This window comes from Lepisosteus platostomus, chromosome 2, assembly GCF_059453375.1.
Source record: "Lepisosteus platostomus isolate fLepPlt1 chromosome 2, fLepPlt1.hap1, whole genome shotgun sequence".
Classification (NCBI taxonomy): Eukaryota; Metazoa; Chordata; class Actinopteri; order Semionotiformes; family Lepisosteidae; genus Lepisosteus; species Lepisosteus platostomus.
In genome coordinates this window covers 50,750,431-50,772,284 of record NC_142612.1, presented here as the reverse complement: position 1 = coordinate 50,772,284, position 21,854 = coordinate 50,750,431, and the positions used below count along the sequence as shown (strand labels likewise).

Here is a 21,854-nt window from a genome sequence, read left to right as displayed (position 1 = left end):
ACCCTATGCAGGTCGGGTAGTGAACAAATCCAATAAGGCAAGACGAAGTCGGAGTTGGGTGGGAAGGCAATGTCATTATCCAGGAGGCTTGAAGATAGTGCTAGCAAATCCAAAAGGGCAAGGCGAAATCAGAGTCATGAAGACAGGCAGTGTCATATCCAGGAGGCTTGAAGAAAGGTAATGCAAAAAGGGTTTTGAGGGTGAAGAGCTCAGAGAAACAGTTGACTGTTTAAGCAGTGAAGTAAAGGTTGAGGAGGTTTAAATAGATGGTGTCGTGAGAAGTGAGAGACGTGATAGGATAATTAGATTGTACGCTGTCGTTTTCGTGAATTTGATTGGGTTGGTCTCTGATTGACTGAGGTCGTGGGAATGCGCCAGCGTTTATCATAATTATGTGACTTATTATGTGAGAGCATGACAATTCCTTTACAGATGTCATTGTTATAATATCATTCCTCAAGGATCCCCTCTGGACAATTCCAGAATAATCAGATGACATCTTGTTTTTCCAGCAACCTTATGTAATGCATCTCTTGCAGAAAATGCTCAAATATTTACATTGGTGAGACAGGAAGAAGACAGGAAGGAGACTGAAAGACCATATCTCTCCTGCTTCTGCCTTCTCTCCACTCCCGGCTTTTGTTCTCCCATGGTTTATCAACTGCCAGTTTTCCCATCTCCCTCACACCTGAAGAAGTTTCCACAGTCAAAACGTTGTGTCTCTTATTTTCAGCATGGAATAAACCTTTACTTGTTCTTCTGTATCAGCAACAGCTCTATTTAAAAGATATTATGAATATGTTAACAATGCTGTCCTCTTTCACATTTAAAGAAAGATATATCAGCTAAAAACAGAAAACAAACATTAAAGCAGACAAAATGGTTTGCATGTGTTTTATTTATTTGTACAATTATAAAATGTCTACCTATCCATGTTAGCAGACCTCAAGTAGGTTATTTCCTGGAAAGAAGTGATGAAAGTAGAGGAAAAAACACAGTGTGTCAGCTTTGGCATTTACAGTATGTTCTGCAATGTGCTATGGTTGTGAATTAGCTAATGGGGCATCAGCATTTGGTTCCTTTACATGGTCATAAGTAACAGTAGCACTGGCAGTGTGCTCACTGGTGACTCAGATATTTATGCTTCATTACTGTCCAGGTCAATTTTATAATTATAGATTGAAAACAAATTAATCCCGCTGTTGATATCTGACTTCGGCATATATAGCCTTATTGCTTGTCTTTCTTGTCTTCTTCTCAGACTTAGCTTTACCATCACTGAAGTTCAAGGCAGCATAATTCAACATGTCTGTAACCTCATTCTGAAAAAAAAAGCAGTTAGATATCACTACATTTCTCAAAACCCTTAATGTTCTACAGTATATACATTATCTTCCATATTTTATGTGATTACCACCTCAATATTTTTTTTTTTTTATTTGTAAAGCTTGGTTTGTACAGGATGTACGCCTTACCTTGAACTTGCAGAAGAATAGCTAACAAATGGACATGGGAAAGATGTACTTACAAGGACACACAAGATGTGCAGAATAGGAAAACAAGTTGAATTTGGGAGTTTAATTTGAGAGGTGAAAGAAAGGATGTTGACTAGGTTCCTGAGATATGATAATGAATAGTAAAGAGATGTGTTTGAATCTATTTTTTAATAAATACGTTTTTTGTGACAAAAAAATGGTACACCTTAGCAGATGTGTCTGCTTTTGATTTTTGAAAACTGTTCCTGTCATGGAGGGACAATCTCTCTCTACAATCTCCCTATTTGCTGTTTGAATATATTTTTTAATATAATTAATGTACAATGATACTTAATATCAGTAATGATAAATTACTGTAATTTGCATAAATCTAATAATTTACATCATTTACATCAATCTAATAATAATTTACCTTAATAATTCAACATTCAACAGTACTATTGTTAATTTTGTCACCAGTTTTTGATTTAGTCATGGTCTTAGTCAAGTTGACTAAAATATCTATTAGTCACAGTTTCAGTCACCCACTTTTAATTTAGTTCAGACTCCACAGCTAAAACTTTGTGTTTCCTTTCTTCTCTTTTCAGCATGGAATAAACCTATTACTTGTCACTTTTAATTTAGTCTACTTCACAAAATATTCGGACTATATTTAGTCCTACTTTTAGCTGACTAAAGAATTTAGGTTTAGTTTAATTTTGGTATTGAATAATAAAATGTATTTCTAAGAAACTATTTAACACATCTGATAAGGTTCTTTGAAAAAGAACTGGTCTATTTTGCACAATATATAGAGTATTATTCCAAAAAAAGGGTTTTTGATAAATAATCGTATCATATCGAGACATTATTTGAGTCTTTACTAATAAGAAAATCTATTTTGACACTGTTAATAATAATTCTGTATTGTAAGTTTTTTATAAGGTATTTTTTCAAGGTGACTTTTTCAAAGTTTCATTTATAAATTTATTCAGTAGAATGATCCTGCCAATACTGAATTTGCCATGACTATAGTATGGTATAGTGGAACTACAACATGAGTCACTAAAAATACTAAAACCAGACAGGACAATTAATATACAGTACATATTATTTAACTGGTATAATATTATTAATACTATTCCTTTTGAAATCATAATATTTCAGTCAACAAACTACTAGGAGTAGTAGTTTAAGTACTACCATGTTATCAAAGTGACCCGTGTTTTAGGTCTATCACATCGCTTTCACTTTACATTCTTCTGGAAAAAAAAATGGAATATGACAACATGCACTACAAAATGTTGGCTCAAAGATAATATATTCTCTGTCAGCTAAACACCTATCCACATAAACAAATAACTTGCAATTAAAAAACATTAATTTCTGATGCTTATTACATGCTGTGAAATATTCAGTACACAATTAGCATTTTATAAACTCAATTTAATATTTTGAAAATAAAATATGAACAAAAATCACAATTCTGATGTGACTACCATTACGAAGCTGAAATGCAGCACGGATAGAATGTTTCACCTATTCTCACATTTTTCACATTTTAAAAGAGTAACTTTACTTCTTATACTGTGCATACTGTCAAAACATCTTTTTTTCACCTTATAAATATCGCTAGACTACGCCCTATGCTATCATTAACTGTGGCTGAAAAGCTGATCAACACATTTGTATTCTCTCGAATTGACTACTGTAATGCTTTAATTGCTGGGGTATCTAAATCTACTCTGAACAAACTGTAGTATGTCCAAAATTCAGCAGCCAGAATCCTGACCAGGTCTAGTGCAAGTGTTCACATTACTCCTATCCTGGAGTTCTTGCACTGGCTTCTGGTTAAATTCTGTGTAGACTTTAAAATCCTCATGCTCACCTTTAAGGTTCTGCATGGCTTGGCACCTCAATACCTGTGTGAACTATTATCACCCTACTCCCCACCTCGCAACCTTCGCTCTTCTAATTTTTCTCTCCTTACTGTCCCCCAAGCCCGTCTACATTGTATGGGTGACAGGCCTTTTCCTGTTATGCCCCCAAGCTCTGGAACTCTCTCCCCAAGTATATCAGAGAGTCTCCTTCTCTAAACTCCTTCAAATCCAGACTCAAAACCCTCTTCTTCAGAAATGCCTTTACTTAACTGGTTCCATTCTTCACCCCTCTGCTTTTCTTAGTACCACCATCCATGTCTCCTCTGTATATTGTAATTGTGTTTTATCTTGTGTATTCTTTTTATTTATTGTTGTCATCCTGTAAAGCACTTTGAGAAGCCACCTTTAAAGGCACTATATAAAATAAGTTTGTATTATTATTATTATGATTATTATTATGATTATTATTATTATGATTATTATTATTATTATTATTATTACTTTAATCTCTGGCCCAGAATGGTAGTTTCCTAATGCACAGACTGTAAAATACGTTTTAGTCTAGATGGTTGTCTGTTTACAACGTAAAAAAGGACGTCTTTTCAGTGCAAAAGTGTTGTGACTCATATGAAGTTTCAAAATTGTTTCAGTTTTTCAACTCATAATGTAGCTGCATTCTCTTTATCTTCAGTATTTTTTTACAATAGCCTTTTCTGGTTTACTCATCCTGTATGATGGACTACCGAACGCTAGATTTTTTTCTTCTAGCTGAAAGCATGGAGAACCACAAGCATTTCTTGCATTTCAGTGGCTTTTCTTTTTCTAAGCATGGTGCTCTAGTTTTAATATTTAATCTAATTATAACAGTGTATACACCTAATTTTTATCTAGGCACAAATCAATTAAAAAATAAAAATAATTCATGGAAAAGGCCAGCTGGAAATCAGAGACAGAAAACAAAAGAGGAGAGAGAAGAGCACACCCTGATACTTGGGATTCTCTCACATTAGTAGGAACTAAGCAGTCCAAACACAGCCACAGTCCTGTGATTGTACTCATTACAGACAGCCTGCTATTTGTCAGAAATAAAGTAAATGCACAAACTGTGATCCTCATGTGACAAAATTAATTTCAGCATGAGTTTCAGTCAAACAGGTCATTTCATCTCACCTTAATTCAAACAATTTAGTTTCATCATCGTCATTGTGGAATATTTTCCTTTGCTATTTTACTTACAGATGCAGCCATTCAAAGTGTGCAGCACAGACACGTACCAGAGGTAATTGGCTACGGCCTCGCGCGTCACGATGCAAAATACCGTGGTACGTGATTGGTTGACCAACAGGGGCACTCGTGGTCCATTGGTCAGTCCTAGAAAGATTTTAATGTCTTTTCTGTGCCCGTTTTAGTATTGAATATTTATGTCGAATTTTACCACTGAAGGGAAATCTTAGTAGCTGAGCATTAAAAGAATAGGAGCATACTGTAACTCGTGTGAAGGCCATAAACGATATTAATTTTGGAACATAAACATACAGTATATGGCTGGTCTCGGTACTTATAATATGGAATATAATATGGAATCGCGTATCTAAAGAAATTAATAACGATATAATTATATAATGTACCGCAACACAAGAGTAGTACACGCTGTACGATGTCTGTTGATAATGTTTGTAGGGCTTTTTCAACACACCTCAACTGACCTTGCTGGTGGCGCTGTGGGTTAGGTTCCTGACTCCCATGTCACACGTTACATGTTCGAATCCAGCTGGAGTCATGACTTTTTTTTAACAAAAATTTCCCTGGGTCAGAGATTAAATAAAACTTCACTCACATATTTCTAAATATCACAACTTGATCGAATTTAAGTCATTTTAATAACAATGAATAGTCACCTATGCGTTACAATATAAACATTTATATTTATTTAAATCACGTTTAAATTGCCTTTATTTAAAACCCATAAATAAAGCTGATACTGTTTAGACTTTTAATTATTTGGAACTGTATTACAGCAGCACAATGCACAATGCAACGTAAATCGCTATCTTTGTCTTCTGCGTAATAATGTTCACCTCTCTGTCCAGCAAATTAACAATAGTAATAATAATGAACTTTATTGTATATGGCGCCTTTAAAGGTGGCTCCTCAAAGCGCTTTACAGAATAAAAACAATAACAACAATACTGTTAGGCTGGGCAAACAATTTTTTTTAAAGAAATACAAAATAAGATATAATGATGTGTTCCGGCTTAGACATTAATGAAGAGCATAACTCATGGGCGACGTAGCGGTCGGCTCTGGCTTTCCCATCTATACCGATGCACTGCAAGTACAACCCCCCTCTCTGCGGGAGTGCTGGCTGTGACAAATTAAACTGGTTTCACAGGTATTTTCAAAGTAGAAGGGGGCGAGATTTCCAGCGAAAGACACCCCCCCCCTCCAAAACCCAGTAAGTACAGTACTTACTAGTTAAGAAAGCTAGGCTCCTCAATGAAATCGCTTAAACATGCTAAAGCGTTGGTGTAACAGTCCGGGCGTGGCAAGCTTCTAATGTCAACCCGACTACGTCGAAAGGAACCCTTCTTTCATTGCAAGACAATAAACATATTCTAGCCCTAAATGAATTAATAGCAAACATGGTTTACATAAAAGACATTTTTCCAAGAAAGTTGAGCCTTTGTCACTAATTAAACCACTAAATAAAGACATAAATATAGAAATCTAAAAAATTTTTAATTACATGACTTTGCTAAAATTTATTTAAAAATAAAAACGATTACAAACGCCAGCGGAGAGAGAGAACAGGGGAGGGATGTTAGTTTTGTATAAGGGGCTGGGCTATGGAAATGAGGTCTATTTGGGAATGTGGAGTTACATGTTCTGGCTGTTTGTGAATTATCGTTGTTGAGTATGGAGTGTTGAGGTATTGATTTTGTGTAATGCTTTATGTTGAAAATTAAGGTGGATTTTGTTTATGATAAAGAGGATAAACTGGGATGGGAGGAGGGTTCGGATTTGCATAAGGGGCAGGATTATGATAATTGGAGGAATTTGAGAGAGTTTGCGGGCTATTTTTGGTTTGCATTACGAATAATTCGTACAAGATATTGAGATTTGTTGATAATTGGAGGACGGTTTTGCTTTAATGGTTTGATATATTTGATTTTGTATTGTGGTTGTTATCTATGTTTTTGGTTGGCATTATGTTTATATGGTTGTTTTTGTTGGTTGGTCGTTATTATGGTTATTATGTTTATTGTGTCATTTTTGATTATTGGATTTAATAATCAAAAGAAAGAGAGAGAGCGAGTGCCTCCTTTTTACTTTTGTAGCCAAAGGGCCTTGCAGATCAGATTCCCTTCCCCCTACGGAAAGACAGACACATGTTTTCACAGTTTAGAAGCCACTCTTCAGACACAGGCGAGCAGCCCCTAGATAAAATATCAACTTTATTTAAACTCCAATGAAAGTATTAATGGTTTTTAATTACCGTACTCTTATGGAACATGCCACCAGCCATCTGCATTGAACGATTAAAAATAAAAAAAGATTACGATTGGCACTCCTGTAGCTTTTTCATGAAACCTCCTTTTTCCCGAAACTTCCAACAGAGCTGTTCAACCGGTTTTTATCGGGCACCTCTTATGTCAGGCGTAAGCGATAAATATACAGTATTTAGCTGAAAAGCTGTACAACACAAGACATTTCGTTACTCTAGGAGGTTTCGTGAAAAAGGTTTCGTGCTGCTGTAATAGTTTTAAAAAAAGTCTAAACAGTATCAGCTTATTTATGAGTTGTAATTTAAAAAAAAGTCCAAAACCACACTCAAAATGCAATTTAGTGCTTTCTGGCAAAAGGAGACCCCCGCCAGGGGGAGCTTAACCTCTCATGTACAGCATTTGAGCTTTTAAATTTGAACTGTGTATTACAGCATGTTAATCATCAGTCATTAAAATGTTGGTATATTTTATGAAAGCAAGATTGCTCAGTTGGACAAAAGTACACAACCTACCTTTATCAGAAATATTTATGCATCAAAGCCTTTACCGAAGATATTACTAATAGTATTAATAATGAATGACTTTGGACAAGCTGTACTTGTACTCAAAGTATAATTTCTTTAGCACATTTGTACAAGCACTTGGAATCTGTCCAAGCCATACTTTGTCAGGCATTTTGTTTTACTTCAACGGGCATAAAAAACTCCCTTGCTTTTAACAGGGCGTTTCATAATTTCTAACTACGAAAATGATTTAAAATGCGACACTTATCATTCAACTAGAGCTCAAAATATCACAAGGATCCTCAAGAGCACAGCAAAGACTGTATTAAAAGATACTTGTATGAGATACATGAGAATCCAGGCTTTTTTATCAATGCTTTCTTTTCCGTATACCAGATATTATGGAACCATAAGGGTGTCAGCCAGACAGATTCCAGGAATCGGTACTTTAAAGGAAAAATACACACCGGTATTCCATTTCTCCCTAAACATTTTAAGCATCGAAGTATTTAACTAACATGTGAAATAGCGTGTGAAAAAGTGGTAGTTTTAAGCTTTTCTGATAATATAATATGGAATCGCGTATCTAAAGAATTTAATAACGATATGATTATATTCGTGTACTGCGACAGGGCTGTGTAGGGCTGTTTCGCCTCTTTCTTCATGCGACTTCCCTTGTAGCCCACTGGTCTACGTGCCCAATTACCAACTCACGGGTTGTGTGTTCAAATCCAGCTGGTGTTGGACTTTTCTTTTAACAAACATTTCTTCGAAATAATAGAATAGCAATATTATGGACAATCAATTGACTTTTATATTTCAAAATATCACAACATGATCGATTCTAAGTCATTTTTGATAACAATGAATAGTCACCTTCTTCCCTTCTGACAACGGTCCCTGCTTCTGCTTCCTGCTTCTATTGTGTGTGTGTAATAGAGTAAATTTTTATAGAGAAATGGAGGCTGCACAGTATGCGTTACAATATAAACATTTATATTGATTTAAATCGTGTTTTGATTTAAATCGCAAACGCGTGTTTAATTATATGTGTTTTTTTAATCATAATCAGACTAATGCAACATAAATTGATACAGTATCTTTGTCTTCTAAGTATCTTAATAAACTTTCAGCATAGCTTTCTACCCGTTTAGATTTATTTTTCTTGGGATTTTGGGATCAAACGTGGAAGGATTAGATTGTAATCGTTTTTATTTTTCAAATATGTTTTAGAAAAGTGTAATCTATATCTGCCAAGACTGTACGCCTTCCTAAACCCCGCCTTTCACTCCTGTCCTGCTCTTCCCTGTGCACCTCAGCCGGGCGCTCTTCGGCCTCTGCCCGGGACGAATGTATATTTTGATATTGAAACCCGGCGCGGCACCGGGGGAGCGTCTGCATTTATAACTTAGTTTTTAAAATTAGTCAAGCAATATGAAGCATCTCCTTTTACTTTTAAGTCCCTTAAATACATTGAGCACAGCTTTCTCACCACTTAAGATTACTTTTTGATACCATCCTTACACAAAGCAGAAACTTTCCGATGACATACAGTACAAGTGGAAAGATTACAGATTTTAATACATCGAATTAAGAAAGTTAGGTGTAGCACTTTAGATCTTTTTTTCTGAACCAGGTAAAATCTGATCATGTTTCTCTATAACTGATAAAAAACTTTATTTTACATATCACCTTTAAAAGTGGCATCTCAAAGCAATACAGTAGATGGAAAAACAGTTAAAAGGGACCAAAGTAAATACCAGACAAACGCAAACGGGTTTTTAATAAAATGCTTTTATTCATTCAGCAGAGAGTGAGAGGGACATCCAGCAGAGAGAGACACACACACCGGTTTCCATTGACAAAAGTAATTGTTTTTTTTTTCAATTCCTATTGTCTAACAGGAATGTTTTGTTTGTGGACAGACTGTTAGACTAGAGGAAAAGAGCGCCTCCTTCTACGAAGCATTTGGTTGATCCGATCACGAATTATTTTCCAGTCGCACGAAGAAAGGGTTGAGAATCTCCGATTCACCATGCTACTAATGGTTTCCCGGAGATTGCAAGGCAAGGCACTTTTGCCTCTGGACCCTGTGGATTTATGCTATATTCGCATGTACGGCTAGAATGTTCATTGTCTTCCAATGAAAGGCGTGTGCCTTTTGCCGGAGTCGGAAGACATTAGAGGCTTGCCACACCCGGACTGTTAAACCAATGCATTAGCACGTCAAAGCCCATTGAGGACCCGGGCGCAATAGTTGTTTTGTCCCTTGATTTACTGATCTGCATTAATTATGGAAATCGAGTTCCTGCTCTTTGCAGACGACCTGGTCCCGCTGTAGCCCACAGAACAGAGGCTGCGCCAGAACCTGGCACTGCTGGAGCAGCACTGTCAGACCTGGGCGCCGACAGTCAATCTGGACAAGACCAGAGTTATGGTTTTCCAGAAAAAAAACCAGACCTCAGGGAAACAGGTACAAATTCACACTTAACAACACATTAATACCTAACAACGGGAGCAGGGACGAATTAGGCCAGTACCCACTATTGTTAAACATACAGAAAAGAATATTAAAGTATTGAAGTATTGGCTTTAGTATTAGCCATACAGAACATTAAAGTGCCCCCTTTCCATTCATCGGGTGCCTGAGCCGCTGTGTCCTATCTTCTGACAGTCGCCATTGTGAATGTCTGTAGAGTGTATCTTATTTTTAGTACTATATTTTTGTATTATATTCCCTATTAATCAAACTCTAAGAGTATGTATCGGCTTGTCCCCTCCTCCCGCCCCTCACTGTGTACAGTAGAGCCTCCTGTCCAGCCAGCACATTCACAACAGCGACATATCATAAAACGTTTGCACATATAGTTAAATTATTAGTTGTTTTTCAGGAAGTTAAAAAAAAACACGAATTATTTATCCAGTCTCTCGAAATAAAGTTATTTTTCAAGCAACGCAACAAACGTCGGGCAATGTGTTTTTTTTTAATCCAACATTGACAGCCACATCTTAAATCTTGGCAGTCAGCTCTTTTTTCTCTATTTAAATTGTGGCTTACACATCGCACGACTTTAAAAGCTAGAAAGACAGGTTTCGATTCACATTAGCTGGCGAGCCTTGTTAACAAAAAAACAGACAATACACAGGGAGGGGGAGGTCAAGCGAGAGAGAGAGTTTTTTACCCTCTGTCTAAAAAACAAAATAACCCGGGGCAGAGACTCTGGGGGGATCATTGCGTGGTACAGAGCGGAGCTCAGTCAATTCTTATGGAATGTGTTTTCTTTCTTCTTTTTTCAGCATGGAATAAACCTGTTACTTGATTCATATGGATGCCCAGTTCCGCCGGGGATTCAAAACATTTTTTTTTAATCAGGTATCAAAGGGAATAGCAGTATTAATAATGTAACATGCCACTGTTTGTGCATGAACAAAGTTATACTGAGACTTCCTTAGATACGCGATTTAAAAAAATATTAAAAAAAATTTGAATCCCCGGCGGAACACATTCCATAAGAATCAGCGCTTTTACAGTATATATCGCCTTTAAAGGTGGCTTGTCAAAACGCTTTACAGGATAAAAACAACAAGAACAGCAACAACAACAATATCGTATTTCATTGCACTTTGAAAACCAAGTAATAACTTAACTATATGTGCAAACGTTTCATATGTCGCTGTTGTGAATGTCTGTGGAGTGTATCTTATTTATCTTACGTCCTGGTTATCTCGCTCGCCCTCCCCCCCTCTCTCCCTCAATTCAATTCAATTCAAGGTGTTTTATTAGCATGACAGATGGGTACAATCAGTGTTGGGCATTTACTTTGCTTTGAGATTCCACTTTTAAAGGTGATATATAAAATTTTAACTAAAATAAATAAATGAAATCGCTTTAACATGCTAATGTGTTGGTGTAACAGTCCAGGCATGGCAAGCTTCCAATGTCAACTTGACTCGATTGGAAGACAATGAACGTATTCTAGCCCTAAATGAATTAATAGCAAACATGGTTTACATAAAAGACATTTTTCCAAGAAAGTTTATAATAATACGATCTATAGTTGAAATCTGAGCCTAAATATAAAGAAAAAGCATTTTCAGAGAGCAATCACGCTGTGTTTATGTAGAAAAAGCGATTAGGTTTATGAGCAATCTAATTACCTATTCGCTTAAATGCTACATAAAATAAAGTTTATTTAAAGATGAATGATAAGTGTCGCAGTTTAAATAATTTTCGTAGTAGGGCTTGGACAGATTCCAAGTGCATTTTTGCAATTTACGTTGCATTGTCCAATGTGCTGCTGTAATACAGTTTAGAATACAGTAAGTCTAGACTGTATCAGCTTTATTTATGGGTTGCAATTTAGAAAAAGTCAAAAGTCATGTTTGTGCATGAACAAAGTTATACTGCAGTTTTCCTCAGATACGCGATTAAAAAAAATACATTTTTTGAATCTCCGGCGGAACACATTCCATAAGAATCAGCGCTTTTATACAGTATATCGCCTTTATACACATATATTTAAACACGCGTTTACGATTTAAATCAAAACGCGATTCAAATCAATATAAATGTTTTTTTTGTAACGCATAGGTGACTATTCATTGTTATTAAAAAGACTTAAATTCGATCATGTTGTGATATTTAGAAATATAAATTTGTTTGGTGCGAGTGAGGTTTTATTTAATCTCTGACCAAGGGAAACGTTTCATTTTTTCAAAGAAATGTTTGTTAAAAAATAAAGTCATAGTTACATGGGATTCAATCTTAGAGTGTGTGACATGGGAGTCAGGAACCTAACCCACAGCGCCACCGGCGCGGTCACATGCTGAGTGCTGAAAAAGCACTACAGAAACATTCTCGACAGACAATGTACAGATTTGATAAAGCTATAAAATAATGTAATTAGGCACAGAACAAGTTTACAGCACAGTACAATAATAAATGCTGACCATGAATTTAGAAGCATAAATTACCTTACACTCAATTTAAACACAAGCTGTCTTTAGCCCTCTAAGCTGGTTCATACAGAAATGTAGAGAACCAGGCTCAGAACACACAGCTTCATTAGCGAATACATATGCAGGACAACTGGAGAAGACGTTTTACAGTGGATGGATTTTTAGAAACATCCTATCAGTGACATCACTGAAGTCAACTCCTAGGTAACTGTTGTGTGGATAGTTTCACAAGAATCAGACAAAGGTTTAAGCATCGCTTGTTCTAGATAAAACTGCAAAAAAAAACAACAACCCATAATGTACTTCTTTGCGGCTCTGTTTGCCCAAATCATATATTCACAACGTGAAATTAGAAAATAATATTACGTAACCAATATCCGCAATATGGAAACAGAACCTGTTTAATTGTTGACAGATGATGTACTCGTAACATTTTTACAAGATGAACTACAACATTTAAAAAATGACTTGTATGTACTTGATATCTCTAATCAATCCACGGCGATATAGTTAAAGCAGTCCCCGCACAAAATGAAACTAAAATGCCCTGGGCATACCGTTTCGCGCTTCTTATCAGTTGCTCAAAAGTAATTTGACCGTATGAAATGCATAATATAAACCTAGAAACATATACGTGAGCAGTATTTACGTAGTATCGGTGTCAAGACATACCTCTCAAATACTGTAAATCAAGTTAAAAATATCTCAAGACCGATTCTGGTCATAATGAAACCATGTTTCGTGTATGTTTTCTTTAAATTACCGAGACCAGCCATATACTGTATGTTTATGTTCCAAAATTAATATCGTTTATGGCCTTCACACGCGTTGCAGTATGCTCCTATTCTTTTTATGCTCAGGCACTAAGATTTCCCTTCAGTGGTAAAATTCCATATGAATATTCAATACTACAACGGGCACAGTAAAGACGTTTACAGTAAATCTTTCTACGACAGACCAACGGACCACGAGTGCCCCTGTCGGTCAACCAATCACGTACCGCGGTACCCCGCGTCATCTTGCGTCACGATGCACGACGCCGTAGCCAATTACCTCCGGTACGTGTCTGTACCGCGCACTTTGAATGGCTGCATCTGTATGAGGACTTTTGAAACCAAATTTCCCAAATATAATATGTGCTTTTCTAAATTTATTGTCAATTGATTGTCCATAATATTGCTATTCTAAGCAAGGAGCGCTTCACCCTGCCTGCTGTGGGAAGAGTTGGCTTATTCTTTCCCTGCCTCACCGACACCGGTTCGACCATCACCCTGCTGCGGCCTGGTGTCCTGCCTGGCACCGAGGCAGCCGGACCCCAGGGCGCTCACCGTGCACTTTGGGGCTGCGAGGGTGAAACACCCCTTCTACCTTGCCCCAGTCCGTGTGGACTGTATCCTGGGATTGGACTTGTTGCAGCAGGTGACCTCAAGTGTCAGGTGTAAGCGATAAATATATTTAGCTGAAAAGCTGTACAACGCAAGACATTTCGTTACTCTAGGTTTCGTGAAAAAGCACATTGTGCTGCTGTAATACAGTTTAAAATAGTTAAAAGTCTAAACAGTATCAGCTTATGTATGGGTTGTAATTAAAAATGCAATTTAGTGCTTTCTGGCAAGAGGAGACACCCAAATTAATAATGTAACATGCTACTGATTGTGCATGGATATAGTTATACTGCTATTTCCTTAGACACGTGATTCTATGTTTTATTTTGAATCCCCGGCAGAACCGGGCATCCATAAGAATCAAGTACTGTAATAGGTTCATTCCATGCTGAAAAAAAAGAAGAAAGAAAACACATTCCATAAGAATCAGCGCCTTTATATAGCGCCTTTAAAGGTGGCTTCTCAAAACGCTTTACAGGATAAAAACAACAATAACAACAAAAACAACAATATTGTATTTCATTGCACTTTGACAGATTGTCTTTAAATCAACTGTTGATTTAAAGTTTGACACTAAATGTTTATATTGTCACACATACAGCCTCCATTTCTTAATAAAAATGTAGCCTAAGAGGGGGGGTCTGCTCTCACAATCCTCCATATACTCAAGTGAAAAATTAATAACACCAACGTAAGCGTCGTATTTACAATTTGTTGATAATAAAAATGTTACGTTCTCTAAAGCTTTGTGATAGTTTACCCAGTTTACCCATTGTTATTAAAAATGACTTGGATTCAAACATGTTGTGATATTTAGAAATATAAAAGTCAATTAATTGTCCATTTCTATATTTATGTCTTTATTTAGTGGTTTCATTAGTGACAAAGACTAAACTTTCTTGGAAAAAAATTTTGCTGTCTTGCTGATAGGTTAAGCTTTCGAAACTCAGCCCCAAAGTCATGTGACTGATTTTTCGCCTTGTTTCGTTGGTTAAACGCAATGATCACAAGCACCACCATGGTAACTTGGATGTGTAGTTTTTAATTCAGTTTGAATTATAACTGTACGTACTGTATTCATATTTGGCCAGGGCTTTAAAGAGAGGGCGCACCAAAAATATTCGGTGCCGTCGTCTCCGCTTTAAAGGTACCCCCGTGCTGGAAGAATTTCACCTCGGAACGTTTGTCCAGCGTACATACAGTATAGGCACATCCCGGAATTTTGACTTCACTGTGTAATGAAGACATTTTAAAGACTACTTAGCGTGGATAAAAAAGCTTGGATTCCCATGGACAGTATCTTATACAGTACACATATCTTTTTCTATTGTCTTTGTTGATCTCTTGAGGATCCTTGTGATATTTTGAGCTCTCATTGAATGATAAAAGTGTCGCAGTTTAAATAATTTTCGTTGTTAGAAATCATGAAACGCTCTGTTAAAAGCAAGGGAGTTTTTATATCTGTTATAGTAAAAGAAAATGCCTGACGAAATAGGGATTGAACAGTTTTTCAGTTACAATCGATGGAAATGTTCAAATAAATGTGCTAAAGAAATAAACAAAAAAGTGATTCCTTTATCATATTGGCTAGCTAATGCCCCAGCCTTGTTCGTTAGATCAACGGAATGCTGTGGTGGGTGTTACTTTTTGTAGATGAAAAAATAAAGTATTTTCATTTAAAATGACGGTTGCAAATAGTGTGGACCAGTGTAATACTTTGAGTTTTACTGGTGGAGCTCATACAGCTGTGTCTGGATATCTTGGTCAAATATTCAGCTAGTGTGTATTGCCTGTTTGGGTTTCTGTAGCATTCCACACGGCTGGGCAGCTTGTTCCCCCCTCCCGCTGTTTAGGGAGAAATTGAGTATTGGTGTGTATTTTTTCTTTAAAATACCAATAACAGCAACATACAGTTTACATTATATGTTTAAGTTCCTAAATTAATATCGTTTATGACCTTTATGACCTTCCTTATGCTCCTCTGCGTTTTATGCATAGCTACTAAAATTTCCCATTTTTTGACCGGGGCAGGGGACATTCGGGAATGTGAGTCCGATTAAGAATGAATAAAAGCATTTTATTAAAAATGCGTTTGTGTTTGTCTGGGTGCTGACAAAGTAAAAAGCAATTACTTTTTGACAATGAAAAACTGTGTGTGTGTCTCTCTCTCTCCGCTGGCGTTTGTAATCGTTTTTATTTTTAAATACATTTTAGCAAAGTCATGTACCATAAAAGTATGGTAATTAAAAACCAATAATACTTTCGCTGAAGTCTAAATAAAGTCGATGTTTTCTCTTTTTGGCTAGACTTGACTATTTAGCCATGTGATAAACAATACTTTGTCATTAAACAACTTTATTATAAGGCGCATTTATGAGCAATCTTATTTCTTATTTCTGAACATTATTATGCAGAAGACAAAGGTAGCGATTTATGTTGCATTGTGCATTGTGCTGTTGTAATACAATTTTAAATAATTAAAAGTCTAAACAGTATCAGCTTTATTTATGGGTTGTAATTTAAAAAAAAATTAAAAACCGCACTCAAAATGCAATTTAGAGCTTTCTGGCAAGAGGAGACACCACACTAATAATGTAACATGCTACTGTTTGTGCATGAACATAGTTACAGTATACTGTTATTTCTTTAGATACGTGATTGCATGTTTATTTTTTAATCCCTGGCGGGACTGGACGTCCATAAGAATCAAGTTAAAGGTTTCATTGCGCTTTGACAGAAACCAAATTATATCGTTATTAATTTTTTTAGATACGCGATTCCACATTATATTCCCTATTAATCAAAAAACGACCACCTTTTGTACACATGTTATTTCACATTAGTTAAAGACTGCGATGCTTAAAATGTTTAGGGAGAAATGAAATACTGGTGTGTATTTTTTCTTTAAAGTACCGAGACCAGCCATATACAGTTTACATACTGTATGTTTATGTTCCAAAACTAATATCGTTTATGGATTTCACACACATTATGGTAAAATTCCATATAAATATTCAATACTTAAACGGGCACAGTAAATACATTATATATACATATACATACTGTATACAGTACAGTATACATGTTCCTAAATCAATATCTTCTATTAGCATGTGAAAAGCATGGTGAATGTGGACCAGGGCAATACTTTGAGTTTACAGCTTGTCCAAGGTCATTCATTATACTGTAAATACTATTAGTAATATCTTCGGTAAAAACTTTGATGGCGACAGCTCAGACATGAGAGGTTGAGCTTTATTAGCTCCACCTTGCGGAAATTCAGGATACTATTATTTTATTTGCGGTATCATGCGGCGCTATGCAAGAATATACGGTATTAATACCGTAACTTGCGGTATACTGCGTCAAGCGCACCAGAAAATAATGCGATATGAATGGCTGCATCTGTATTTGTTTTCTAAAATGTAAGGTCAAATATAGACAGATATTTTTGTCATAATGTTCATTGATGAAACAAACACTTCATAGTACTATCATTACTAATATCAAAGTTACTAATAACTCAACTGACTTCAGCTTGTAAAATCAATACAGTTTAAAAACATACCTGTTCACGTGAGACATTTGTAGTGGTGCCATTATTGAGATTATGCTGAGCAATGTTTCCTAATAAGAAGACAAAGAGATAGGATGATCTTATTTTAACCACCCTTGTATAAAATATTAGATTCTTCAAAAATTCAACTAAGGTATGTTAAATAGTGTTAAATAAATGAAGAAAAGATAAACATACTTTGTAAAGAATGACCTCTCTCAAAAACAGTAAAGGTAGATGCTGTTTTAAATGACAATCATTACCGTCTTTCACTATATACAGTAGATATAAATCACACACCTCTTCTCACATTTTTGTTGCATTCTTCCTGCTTTCATCCCATCTCTACTTTTGCAGTTACCCTTTGTTCTGTCTGAATGGGGTCTGGGTCTCCTCATCCTATGGCCAGGAAGCTGTCTCTTAACAAAGCAGTTTAAGGCAAACCTTTACTCTTGACAGCTGGTAAATTGTGGGAATTAGATTTAATATTAGCATTGTCATTGTGATGATGACAAGGCTGTAAAAACTCAGACCCAGACCCAACTTCCATGTTCTGTGTTCAGATCATTGTATCTAACACAAGCAGGTCAAGCCAATGTTTAAGGTCTAATGCTTTCTCAAAGCAAAATTTACAATAAATATTCTGATTGTATGCTAGTATTCCCTTTCAGCTGCAAAGTATATAAGAGTAATAAACGTGTGTTGATATATTTGGTCCTTTGGTATGAGGTACAACCACCACTTTTTTAATAATCATTTTACTTTTTATCTGGAGGAACTGGGTTTTTATTATTATTATTATTATTATTATTATTATTATTATTATTATTATTATTATTATTATTATTATTATTATTATTGTGTTGCTATGATAATATATGTTAAATTCGAACCTTCACAGTGTTCATGTTTTCTCTTCCATCTTCCATAGACAAGGACAGAAATCACAGTCACACACACAGCATTAGACACCAGCAAGCCAATAACAAGGGGATCCAGAATACATCCTGTTTGAGCAGTAACAGAAGATTCTAAAAAAAAAATTGAAAATTATTTTCTAAATCTGAATATATATATTTCCATATAAGGATATAAAAAATGCATATATATATATATTACACATTGAACAAAGTATTGAAAATTCTTTCAGAATTAACAATTGAATCTTTCTTCAACTGGGCATAATAAACTCTTTCTGAGTACCTTCATTACATAATACATTGTGTTTATTTTGTTTGCAGTTAACAAATATGTGCTTTTGTACTGAAGTGCTCAGATTTAAGGAGAAAAATCTGAAAGCAGGACAACAGTTAATTTTATTTTTTACACAATAGTTCATTACGACCCCACAAAGATTGAGTTTAATACTTAGGATGTGACGTAAAGATGATTACTTAATTGTTTCTTAATTTGACTTAATAGACTTTCCAGGAATGTATTTATTTTAAGGAAATAAGCCTGGAATACTGTTAATTCAGACAGGAGTAATGTATTAAGCAGAAAATAATATGGAATATAGAAAAAAGGTAATTGATTAACTATTTAAACAATTGAATACAGACAAAAATGCCAGGATATTCATCAAAACAAACCTTAAAGATGTTTTTTTCTGTATTTCTTATGTGTCATCCTGATCAAACTTTTATCAAAACACACTGTTAATATTTCAAATACACCTAAACAATTATAATATATAAAGAGTAACAAATTAGATTAGCTGCCACATTCACATTCGTGTTTTTTCACTAATACCCTGCTATACTAAGCATCTGAGAAAAAATATAAAACAAATTCATTATAATAAAGCAAACATTTAATTGTTTTTTTCTTACATTATTAGCAATGGTATCAGAGCTTAAAATAAACATCTAAGGTATTCATATTCAGTGATGTATGTCCTATTACATATAAGTAAAGATGCACATACTACAAAGTTATCTTTTAGAAGACCTTTTTAAAAGTTTAAAGGCTATCTGTATTAAAACCTAAACATATTATAATAATATTTATTTTCCTTTCACATTTAAGTGAAAGTGTTTAGATTAGTAGTAGTAGATTTGGCTTTCATAATCATTCTAATTAAAAGGCTTAGATACTGGATCCTTCTAAAAAAATAACCCTGTTCTTCTATATTGTGTCGAAGAGTTTGAATTCACCAACGCAGTAATAGAAAAGGGAAAAAAGGAAAATTAAAATAAATCCCTTGAAGGACTGATGAAGTGTTTGAGTAAAAACCTACCTGTAATTTCCAGCAGTGTTCCATTTCCAAACAATAGTCCATCACATGTGGCCACAGTACAGTAATATATCCCAGCATCAGAGTGGCTGAGGTTCATCTTGGGAAGGTTATATACACAGCATTGTGTATGAAACCCAACCAGAGAGTTCCTCTCACACTGATCACTCTTACTTCCATTGGTGTAAATTATTTTTGGAAAGGGTTCTTTTGAGCCATTTCTGAACCAATAAACATCATGCTGACCTGGACAGGTCTCAGTGTGTATTGTACACTGCAGAGTCACATTATCTCCTGGCTGGACTGGGACAGACACAAGCTGCTGTGTAACACTCCATCTTATTAACTCTGAACCTGAAATTAAAAAAGTTAATATGGCAGTCTGATGATTATATCATCAAATATTTATATGGGTTATTTTAAGTACATATATTTAGAAATAATCTGAAAATATAGTTATATTGAACTTTGAAAATATACAATTTTCTTATTGCTGTGAAAAAAAGGGATATTGTATATGATCTATAATTTGCAGGTTGGCTATTGGAGAATTTCATTTTCACATATCACAAGAATGGTGTTAAACTGCTGGGAAGTACCACAGTTTTTGATGTTTGAGTATTAATCATGCTTATTCTAACAAGAAACTCTTCTGTATAAAAGGATACTTTCTAAAAACTAATTCCATATTCCACCCAGACAGAATCCATGCAAACATGGGAGGAAAATACAAATTCACACAGCCAAAGAATAATGATTAAAAAAAGAGATTGTTAGATTGTTTCACTTCCAACTGTTTCTATTGGTTCTAGTGCTATTTTTCTTCTATAGTATAAGTCAAGTATATTAGTCTGTGCGGGAGATTAGTATTTTAAGATTAATCCTAAATTTAAATATAATTTACCATGCAAACATAATTAAGTGATAAAAACTGTATCCAGCTATTGCTAGAATAAAAAATTGCTTGAATATTCTAAAATCATTTGAGAATTTACAAAGCTTATTAGATTTAATTTCTGTAATGATATCTACCATTGTACAGAAAAGATACATCAATATTACAAAAAATGCATTTGGTGATGCATTTGTGCAGAAATAAAACTATCATGGTTATCACTAGCCCACAAGTGTTTGGACCAATTTTTTCAGTGGCATTTTTATTACAACATTCATATTGTTATAGTATCGCATTTGCATACAGTTGTTCAGTTGATCAGGCGGCAGTATTTAGAAAAAAAAAACATTATAAAGTAATACTTTAATTTACCCTGTATTTTTAAAAAGGTTCCATTTCCGAAATGCACATAACTGGTGCGTATTATCCCACAGTAATACATTGCTGTATCCGAAGGCTGTGTTCTTGATATCATGAGATGGAATTGTTTTTTGTCCTTCTTTAACATAAAGCGTGGATTATCTTTGAATTGTTCATAAAACATTGCCCGTTTTAAATTTGAATAATACATTGCTATGCATTGAGGCTTCTGTCCAATTCTCTGCTTGAGCCAAACCATATAATCAGCTTTCTCTTTTGACAAGTAACAATGCAGGGTCACCTGGCTACCAAGTAGTGTTGTCTGAATGAGACCAGGCTGTGTAACCTCCTCAGTCTGAGTTAAATCTGAAATGAGAAAAATCTAAAGGATATTACTGAAGCAAGAACAACCTATTGAATCAAAGGTTAAACAGTCTAATATTTTGTAAACTCCTTTTCTGAATTTAGTCTCTTCTGTCTATAAAATGAGCAGTAATGATGAAAATTATTTATATATGAGAGTAAAATTATTTGGTGTTACATTTTAATAGTAACAAATTATTACAATTTTAGCATTTGTGAAAATGTACAGCATATATACTTTAGTAAAGGTGGTAAGGAAGCAGGATTCTACTTACACACACAGAAAAGCATTAGAGTGACACAGAGTCCAATCATGATGGTACTGCTTCATGCCCAGTGTGTCTTGCACACAATGAAAGTTATGAACTGGAATGAAGGATATATTAAAAATTAATTCATAAAAACAAGAAGATAGGCGGGGAAAACTGGCTGAAGTGAATTGATTGGATGAGGAGACATTCACTCTGGGTTGTTTAATAATTGAGAGAAGAAACACCCACACTCACTCTTAACCTACATTATGGTTTATACTCAGGTTCACCCAAAATTTGCAAAATCAGATGTAATAACCAAGGAAATGTCAGAAGTTTTATTTTTCAATGCTGTCCTTGAAAAGTGTGTTATTAATTGCTACAGCTACAATTTACAATTACCACTTACATTACACACTTATTAAAACTCAAAGAATTATATAATATGAATAAAGAGATTATATAGAATCTTCTGAATGTATAAA

The 21,854-nt window shown here is 35.0% G+C and overlaps 1 protein-coding gene across 2 annotated transcripts; it reads right to left on the bottom strand.

The window, feature by feature from the left end:
* Window positions 1–880: 880 nt before the first annotated feature.
* On the bottom strand, window positions 881–21,479 carry LOC148676423 (uncharacterized). Of its 2 annotated transcripts, none has more exons than XM_088607897.1 (6): window positions 21,394–21,479; window positions 20,768–21,121; window positions 19,504–19,854; window positions 18,158–18,295; window positions 17,277–17,335; window positions 881–1,322 (listed from the first exon to the last, which is right to left on the bottom strand). In XM_088607897.1, exons 1-6 carry the CDS (start codon window positions 21,431–21,433, stop codon window positions 1,191–1,193), a joined length of 1,074 nt encoding a protein of 357 aa, XP_088464023.1. In that variant the 5' UTR covers window positions 21,434–21,479; the 3' UTR covers window positions 881–1,190. The 2 variants fall into 2 exon arrangements, with proteins under 2 accessions (XP_088464023.1, XP_088464033.1); XM_088607907.1 differs by having other exon boundaries at window positions 18,158–18,271.
* Window positions 21,480–21,854: the final 375 nt, after the last annotated feature.